The following is a 10045-nucleotide window of genomic DNA, read 5'->3' as shown; positions in this document are numbered from 1 at the left end:
TGTAACACTCACAGAGGAATGTTGCTGGTTCCACAGTCGGCCATGTTTGAGTGAAAGTGTGGTGGCATCCGTTAATTGTCTCAGGTAAAATACCGAAATGGCCAACAATCTCACACTTGGTACCATTGAGGTTCATCTTGAACATTCTGGAGACGAAAGTGAGGATGATGATGACGATGTAGTCGAACAAAGTCCTTGTGGACGATGGGAGAAGCGAAGGCAAGAGGTAAGCAATATGCCGGTATGGTTTTAGAACTGGATAGATAAGATTCTCTCCCAGTCATAAAACCTAATTAAATTCTGTCGTCAGTGTGTGTGTGTGTGTGTGTTTTTTTTTTTTAAGAATTGATTAATTTTTCTCAACTTGCGTTTTCAACCAGCATCACAATGGGATCAACACATATAGCACTGCTTGCTAATTTGATCTCTTTTTGCAATGAAAATCCGCCATATTTAAGCCTAAAACACTTGCGAGAAATAAGTTTACCTAGGCAGAATTTTTAAGGGAATTTTTAAAGTTTCGTTGTCAAATTACTTTCCTATGAAAGACAGACAGTTTGTCATATTTCAAGCCATATACAGACACGGACATCCTAAAGGTGTTCATCTTTCCAGTGTGTACTCCTGTTCTTTTGCAAGAGTGGCTGCTTATCTGTAGGTGGATCAGCTGGATCAGTTCTTTAATGTCTGTTGATATTCATATTTTTTTACCTGCGGCTGTTATTAAGGTAATGCAGAGGGATGTCCCAGGCATTGATCATTCATTCTTAGCCATGGACACAGAAGAAGGAGTCGAGGTGGTTTGGAATGAAGTGCAGTTTTCTGAAAGGAAATCCTTCAAGAGTCAAGAGGTATTGAATTTTTGTCAATTGAAAAAATTTCCTATATTCAATAACTATATACATGCAAGTGACCTGCCCTTTTCTACCTTGTTGTTTCCCTCTGCAGTCGATTTAATAAAAATCCAATAATCTCCTTCAGAAAAAATTCAGCTATCTGTCTTGCTTCTTATAATATACACACTTGAACTGCCCTTGAGAAATCAGTAGTATAAAAATTGACTCCCTGCCCATTATAGTAATTTTTATACCAACAGGCTTGTTGGTAGCCTGTGAACACAGATGTTCTGGCTTTTGTTTCATGGTGCCATTTGCTACTCAGTGATGGTCTGAATAAAACATTTTTAAAGTACTTTATCCATGAATCATGTTTTTTTGTTGTTGTTGTTGTTTTTGTATAGGAAAATGTGAAAGCTGTCTTTGAAAATCTGATTCAACTGGATGTAAGTATTGAAATGAAACCCTTGACTCCATACTGGAAGCTCTTGTACATAATATATAAATCAGATCTTTGATTGATTCGTTTTGGCATTCTTTATTGACAAATGAGTCAGTAACTTACAAGTCTGTTGAAAATACACTGAAATGCATGAAGCTTGGCACACTAAGCCATTGTGTTGTTCCAGAAAGTATCCATACCAGTCCCATGAAGAAGTTTTTGGTTTGAATCCCTGTCCAACCCCCCCGGAAATTTTGGTTTAGCCTCATACTTTCCTTTAAAAGTTTTGACTTTTGAGACCCCCCTCCCCCTTGGAATCTTCGTGAATGTTCCTTGAGGTGGGTGTGGATACATTCTAGAACTGCACATTGCAATAAAATATTGAACAAGGGTATTCATTTTTGGGAAGACATCCTCACTTATGTATTCATTTTGTTTTACATTTGATAGCATGCAAACATTGTTAAATTCCATAAGTTCTGGACGGATACCAGGTCTGAAAAACCTCGCGTCATCTTTATCACTGAATACATGACATCTGGTTCGCTGAAACAGTTCCTGAAGAAGACGCGAAAGAGTAATTATAAGACATTGAATGAAAAGGTATCAATTTTGATTTACAATCTTACAGATTAAAAGTCTTTCATTTAAGTAATTATTTTCGGGCTAAATTCCTTCCAGAGGCACATCCAGAAATTCAGAAACTGGGGGCTGTATATATACATGTAATAGGTAAAGAAATACAAGGGAGTGTAATGGCATGCCCCCAACCAGAAATTTAAAACTCCAGAGGTTCTCCAAGATGCCCTTTCCATGTTCCTTTCACTGCACTTTGTTTTTAACAATACAGTGTTCAAATCTTCAAGTGGAGAAATAAAAAACACAAATATTTGTAGTGCGCACATTAGTTTTAAAGTTCATTTTAAGTTCATGCAAACATGCAATGATTGATTGTAACTTTTTTTTACAATGTTTTGTAACAATGTTTTGTTGTAAACGGTTTAGTGCATCTTGCACAATCACATTGTTGATGTGTATTTTAGTAGGCTTCTGTGTTTATGGAAGTCAACTGATGAGTGGGCCAACTTCCTATTGGCCTACAAAACAGACCTGTATTAAATTCCATTTGTACTCAAGATCTGAGTAGTCTCTGTACACATTACAAAAGTATGCAAATTTACATACTCTGGGAGCATTTTGACCAACAAAGTATATTTCACTATGGGCCATTTGTAATGCAGCCAACCAATTGATAAAGAAATAGTTTACTTGATACAATATTTCTCTTGTCAGGTCACTTACTGTTAGTTTTTGTTTTCAAATCATTTCATTATAGGTGTGGAAAAGATGGTTACGACAAATTTTGTCAGCTTTGAGGTAAAGGTCCATTTCAAATGATACTTCTTTATCCAAAACTCAGTTAGTGAATATTATTTATACACATTTTATTATTACACAAACCTTTAAGAAATAATAACTCAGTAATAATAATAATAATAATAATAATTCAACAATATTTATACACATTTTATTATTACACAAGCCTTTAAGAAATAATAACTCACATTGGTAGTATTGAATTCACTCCACATTCATTTTCTACTAACAGTCTTGTATTGTCGCTATTTTTCTTGCAGCTATCTCCATGGCTGTGACACACCCATTGTTCATGGGAACTTGTCCTGTGATACAATATTTATCCAGCACAATGGGCTGATCAAGATTGGATCTGGTAATGTGCATTATGTCATACATAGTAAGATGTAGCTAACTAGGCTGTAACCAATCCAGAATTCAAACTTGTCTTACTGCTGAGGCGGACACAGGAATTTAGAGAAGGGACTTTGTGACATGGACTGCCAAAGTCAGTAGGGGGGGTCTGGAGCCATTTTTCTCGCTGGAAAATTCTTAAAATTGAGTTCCTCAGAAATGGGATTTCCAGCATTCTGAAGCCAAGTAAGCGTGTCATACAATGTCTCATTTGGTTTTAATGTAGGGGATTTGATGCCCCCACCCCCTTCCAGATCCACCCCAGCATTGTTTGGTGAATTGTGTTTTTTAAGCATAAGGTGTTTAGAGCATCATTCGCACAATCACACAATCGCACAATGGCACAATGGCAAGGCAGCTATGCCATTGCAGTTTACCCTCTCCATTCAGTGACATGCACACTTTTTTTTTTTGCATTTCTCAAACGGGTCAATAGGATGTATTTAAAATCACAGCTCGGCTAAACTTGGAGCTATGCACCTTGCAGGGCTGTGCTCTAGGAGCACCCAGGTACCACAGGTGACCAACTTTTTCCTTTAAGCAACTGAAAAAACTTCCATTTTCCATATAAGCTTAAGTGCTGGGCACATAGGAACGTTTGGGCTCCTCATAATTTTAACCTTGAGAGTGAGGTGTAGTCAACTGCACTGAGCACTCTAAAACACAATGCACTGATGATGAATGTGGCCTTATCACATGGCTATGCTCAAATACCTGGACGTCTGATCATGAGGGCTTAATGCCCTCAGCTAATCACGTTTTCATGTTACTTTTCTAGTTGCTCCTGACACCATTCATAACCATGTTAAGACTTATCGAGACGAAAGGCGGAATATGCATTTTATTGCCCCAGAATATGGTATTTTACTCCAGTCTGCTTTAAATAATTATAGCATTTAAGGTTTTTGTCAGTCCAGGAAGTGATCAAGTGTTCAGATTCTTAACTCTAACTTTGGAACTAACCACAGGGTTTTTCTCTAGTTTCCCTGGTTTTCATCCCTCAACAAAAAAAAACCAACACTTCTAAATTTCAATGTGCAGTTCCAGAAAATATCCATACTCCCCCTCTCCCCCCCCCCCCCTGTCACAAAAAGGGCTGGAATTTCCTGGGGTTGGGGGGGGGTTCTTTAAGACCAAAAAATGTAAAGAAATGTATGAAGCTTAATTGGAATTTTCAGAGGGATGGGGAGGGGTGAGGCATGAGCATTTTCTTGAACTACACAGTTCAACCTGGAAACAGTAGACAAAGAGGGTCTGCTCTGCAGAAGAATGCAGAATGTGCCACTGCAAATTCCTATTATTTATTTATTTATTTATTTTTATTTATTTACCATTATAGCAGAAAGTAAAAAATAGTGGATATTTTTTCAGTAAAGTGATGATAACTTAAATTTCAATTTTTGGACTGAAAAAAACATTGTAACATCAGTGGCAGGTACCGTTGCTGACATTGTGATGTGGCAGTAGTTTACTTTTATAGTTTTGTAAAATAAGCCAAATTTGGAGCACAGGGTAAATTATTTGACAATCAGTTTTAATTTGATTGTACATTTTTACTCGCAGGAAAACCTGGACATGTCATTGACTGTGCAGTTGATATTTACGCTTTTGGGATATGTGCACTTGAGGTAATTCTTGTCAGTATATAGATTATGGAGTTATGTTCTCAGAAAACTGTGATCAATACTTTTTAACGACAACAAAACATGTTTCAAATGTTACTTGATCTATCATCAGTTGCGTATGAAGAATGAAATTGGAATATGGCAGTTAATAAGAAGTACCACATGTACCATGAAAAAAATTAAATGAAGCTGTTGAATTAGAATCTCTGTGAGTCCATGCCCTGCTCTGTTCTGTCAGTCTTATTAAAGGAGTTATTCAGTATTTTCTTTTCAACCAATGGACACTGCAAATGTGGCATCTTACAGATGGCAGCTTTAGAACTGCATGACACCGACGGGCCAGTGTTACGAGAAAATATCTACAAAGCTATTGATGGATTAGAACAGCCACACCAAAAGGTACAAGTACAACAAATGTTGTCTGATTATTTGTGAGTTGACTTAGAGTAATGTTAGATAGTATTTGAGGACCTACCATATTTTCTCAATCAAACACCGGGTCTCAAATAAATGCTGGGTCTCACACACAGATTCATAAATAAGACCCTCAAGGATTTCTATTCAAGTTATAGTAAGCTTTAGGTATAATATTATTATAAGATATTTTAAAGCTCTAAAAATAGTGAATAAAAACTCTAATAAACTCCATGCTCGAATAAACTGCAAAAGTCAATAAACACCTGACCCGTAAGTCAAGTTTAAAATAAACGCCAGGAGTGTTTAATCGAGAAAATGCGGTAGTAGTAGAAGTAGCAATGATCGTTACACCCTAAGGCTTGTACATCTTTACAAGTGATCAGACAGTACTTTCTGGGGTTTTTTCAAACATCTTGTCAAGTCCATGAAATTCCTCTAATACTCTAAGGTCTTAGTGACACTTGCACTGTATATCAACAGGATTTTATACGGAGGTGTTTGGCTGAAAATCCTGCTGAAAGACCTACTGCAAGGGACTTGTTATTGCATCCGGGCTTGTTTGTGGTAAGTTTAGAATGAATGGTTAGTTAGGATTTGGAAAGCTAAAGTTGGCTCTCGACCATTTTTTTCTTTTTGGTGACTGGTTTTAACTACATGTACAAACTTTCATTGAAAGAAAGCTCTTAAGAAAGCAAATGAATCTTGACAAAGAAATATGTTACAGAAAAAAAAGGGTTTCAAGATAACCACAGTATGATCACGATAATATGTCACTGAATTAAGGAGCAGGGTTGAGTGACTGACTAGGCATTTTTTGAGAGCCAGAAATGAGTGGCCATACTAACATGGTGGCCATATACATGTAAGGGTGGTCGTAAGGCGTGGTTCCATTGTATATTCTCTGATTGTTTATACTGATGGTTTGCCCCTTGTTTGGTTTAGGTTCATTCACTCAAGTTGTTGGCAGCTCACTGTATGGTGGACAATGATGGTAAGGATAGTTTTAGTACAAACATTATTCTGGCTGAAAATTGTTTGTATTTTTCACAGATTTTCACATTTTTTTTCTTGGCTTACTTGTGTTTGCATAAAGTAAGCATTGAAGGTTGATTAGTGGCCAGAACATTTTTGCAAAGAGTCTTCTGATCATGGTTAGTGATTTTGGTCTTATTCTGTCAACAATATTGTTTTTCAGTGTCTCCTCCCGACAAGGGTGAAGATACTGATCCAGAGAGAGTGCTGGCTGTCATTGGAAAGGATCAAAATTGGAAGTAAGATAATGACTGCAATATGATAGTGAGAGTATATTACATAGCTTAGAGGAGGGGTAGAGCTACAATGTATGGCACATCTTGTAAGCCTTGAGAGGTTTCATAGTCAATCAGAAATATTGTCTGTTCATAATTTAACTTCTTATGTTTTCTGGGTTTTTAGACGAGGCAAATCTCCTGCTCTGGAACTTGAGAAGTATTTGGAAGAAGTAAGGTGAGTCATAGAAAAATCAAGTACCGGTACTTAAAATGTGGTCAAGTTTTGTTAAGCTTATCTGCCATAATGATTATAGAAAATATATTACTAGAAGGGACAAGGCTTGTTATATGCTGGTTCCCAAGATACAAACAGGGGTTACAGGACTGGGCACAGGGTAAATCAACCCATAATAATATTTATTTGTTTAACAAGAGATCTTAATATCTCGGAAATTTTATCTGGGGGTGTGTTTTACATAAAAACACAAATTGTTGTGTATATCTTTATTTAGAAATGGCCTTTTTCCTCTGACTGGAATGCAACAAAGAAAAGAATCAAGACCAAGACAAAGGTGGGTGTTGACTGATCAACCCCAAAATTCTCCTTACTGATATTCATTACTTTTAATGAATTATCCTTGTCACCAATCCTAGAGAGGCATGGTGGCCTCATGGGTAGTTCACTCGCCTCCATATCAAGCGGTCCGGGCTCAAGCCCCGGCCGGGGACATTGTGTTGTGTTCTAGGGCAAGACGCTTAACTCTCACTGTGCCTCTCCACCCAGGTGTGTAAATGGGTACCAGCAAATATTGTGCTGGGAGTAACCCTGCAACGGACTAGCATCCCATCCAGGTTTCATGGCACTGAAACTGGAGAAAAGCGCTGGCCTGATGGGCCACTTGGCTCGAATGCAGTCTTCACCTTTTTACCAATCCTAGAGAGAACTTATTCTTCATACATCCTATTTATCTTTTTGAATTTTTAGTTGTACACAGCCCCCTACAAGCTGTTAAAAGGTCTAAACTTTACCATTTATTTATTAAGTTTTTATAAGAGTGGTTGATAGATTGATTGTTACAAGTGAATATATGAGGGATCATATATTTGAACTGCAGAGAAAGGTAATCATGAGTGTTGTGTTGATGTTGTAGACCCAAGTCTCCTGAAGATGTGGAGTCTGTACTAAATGAAAAAGATGATCACTATGATGAAGAAACAAGAAGGGTAAAATTCATCTTTTGTCCAAAGAAGCGCAAAGCATGATCAGAGGGGGACGGAGTGGTTCCCTCTCCCTCCAATCTCACTTCGCGCTTCTGTTTCCCACTGTCCCTCCCATTTGAACGCCTGCCACGCAGGAGAGCAGCAAAAAGAAAAACACTGGATAAGCGTGTATGCCTGAAACAGGTTACTGAAATCTTTTTTGTTGGTGACACAAGTTGGTACAAAATTGCTTCAGGCATTTTTTTTAGCAAGACTATCAGAGCCTCGTGTGGACAGCGACACTGTAGCTGGCAAATGATGAACAGTGGTTGGCTTTATGGCTTAGGATCTCGTTTGAATGTTAACTTTGTTACTGTTGTTGTTAACAGGCAATCATAAATAAATGTCACATCAAAATGATGCCTCAGGAGGGTGGAGATAGTAAATACCAAAGCCAGGTCAGTGAGTAACTCAGAAGGGAGAGAGCAGCAAGTGATAAAATCAGTTTGGTCAGTGAATTGCCTTAGAATTCAAATCGACGTTTTGCACCTGATCGCGTCTATGGCCAAAACTTCTTACTATCCAGTGTTTCTTGCATCATATACTCATCATAAGAAGCATTAATCATTGTACCAAAGTATCCTTCCAAGATCGGTGTGTTAAAATTCGGATGCAGGGCACAGATTGTCAAATGACACTGAAAAACGATTTTGTTTGAACATCAGAACGTTAATGTAAAACTCATTGAAGGATCAGAGGTTTCTATAGCCTGATTCGGATGCTGGAAATTCAAAATCGGCATGCAGATAAAGTTTCATATATTCTTTGTATTTTAAAGCCTTATGTGCCTTATGGCATAAAGAGATGTAGGATAGGATATTCTTTGTTTGTAAAACGTCAAACCATCACAGTAGATTACCAGCAATACCAACACGACCGACCCAAAGGAATTCAAAATTCTTTTATGACTAATATCTGAAGTGCTGGTTTCCTTTCACAGTTGGAACTACTTCTCAAGTTGGATGACAAGATGAATAGACATCTTATGTGTGATATACGTCCAGGTACAATATTCTCTGTAATAAACTCTCAATGATATAACGCCTGCTCTGATAGGTTGAAAGTCATCTAAACTGCTGTGCTGTAGACAAAGAAAACTTTTAATGCTGTTTGGTTTACAGGTGACAAGGGAGGAGATCTGGCCGATGATTTGATCAGATGTGGACTCGTAAACAAGGTACCTAACTACAAACTTGAGCAAAGTTTAAAATTGAATTTTAGGACTTTTTTGTGACATGGCTCCTATCACGTCCGTAATTTTTTAAGACGCTTTCCGCCAGAGATCTTTCCCGATTGTTTTCCGTGATTATTGGTCTTGTTTGCTTATGCGTCATTCGTTTTCAGGCTGATCGTGATGTTCTAGCTATAGCCATGCAGGAGCAGTTAGATTCCTACCTTGCTATGAAGGCCTGTAAGTACTGCGGGAGAGGTTTTTTTTTCACATTTCACTAAGCCACCGAGAATGTATTTACTGGAAAGAGCAGGTTCACGTGAAATGCAAACTGAATAGTCATGTGTTATTTCTCTTTCAGAGTTCATAACCCATTGTGCTGTTGAAAACAAACAAACAAACGAACACAGCCAGTCAGAGGCAAATCCTTGTGGCAGCTTACCTTTCTTGAATACCTTTGTAAATACGGAAGAAATTAATCTAAAGATGCTTCTTGAGTTCTGTAACCTATGGTCTTGACTCACGGATAATTTGGCTGAGTAAAAGCGCGTACATTTTACGAAAAAGGGTAGAGACTCGGGAGTATTTGAGGAAAGGAGCGTCGCAAGAAAATGTTGAAGGAAAAAGATTTGCGACAATAGTGTAGGAATGGTGAACGATTTATTACAGGAGGCTGTGTTCCCGAAAAATTTATAACAACTCGGCTTCAGTGAAGTTTCATGCCACTCGGGACGGCTCAGAATGAGTAGTAGTTATGAACCGTTGACGTTATGTAATTTATTGCTAACGTTTGTCTTTACCTTTTTATTACAAATTCAAGAAGGCTAGTTACGAAAAAGAGGAAAAAATATCAGGGTAAAAACAAGGCTAGTGTTTCAACCGCTGTTTGGGAAAATGGGAGCGGTGGAAATCGAACCTAGTAAAAAAAGAATAATATTGATCTAAAATCAAATTGTCTCAGCAAGAATTAAACTTGAAAATGTATAAAATTCAGTACCGAGCTTGGGGGTGAAGCGATCAGGTCGGTGTGAGGCCAGGCAAAATCGTGTCACGTACCAAGAACTGAGACATAAAGTCAATAAGATGTTGAATTATCGTAAAATTACAATTATTTATCAAATAAACTTGTTCTTCAGTCGCTCCGTGTTGTATAGTAGTGTATTTTATTGTTAATCCTATTTGTCAAGTTTCCATCACTCTTGATCATCAGCAAGCCTGCTGACAAACAGGTCACGTGGTATTCGCTGCTTGGTAATATTTTCTCACTTTCATGT

The 10045-nt window shown here is 37.7% G+C and overlaps 1 protein-coding gene across 1 annotated transcript; it reads left to right on the top strand.

Annotated features, from left to right (window-relative positions):
- The first annotated feature begins 14 nt into the window (after nt 1-14).
- On the top strand, nt 15-9911 carry LOC110052076 (nuclear receptor-binding protein-like). Its single transcript, XM_089280479.1, has 20 exons — nt 15-226; nt 729-851; nt 1241-1282; nt 1729-1881; nt 2615-2655; nt 2916-3010; nt 3827-3907; nt 4612-4676; nt 4980-5072; nt 5571-5654; nt 6033-6081; nt 6286-6361; nt 6525-6575; nt 6853-6912; nt 7492-7564; nt 7930-7998; nt 8541-8604; nt 8722-8777; nt 8945-9011; nt 9133-9911. Coding segments are annotated over exons 1-20 (1473 nt in total). The 5' UTR covers nt 15-97; the 3' UTR covers nt 9135-9911.
- Nucleotides 9912-10045: the final 134 nt, after the last annotated feature.

This window comes from Orbicella faveolata, unplaced genomic scaffold (genome assembly GCF_042242905.1).
Source record: "Orbicella faveolata isolate gen_17 unplaced genomic scaffold, um_ofav_v1 contig_47, whole genome shotgun sequence".
Lineage (NCBI taxonomy): Eukaryota > Metazoa > Cnidaria > Anthozoa > Scleractinia > Merulinidae > Orbicella > Orbicella faveolata.
The sequence above is the reverse complement of the archived record's forward strand: the minus strand, read 5'-3'. Positions and strand labels throughout refer to the sequence as shown.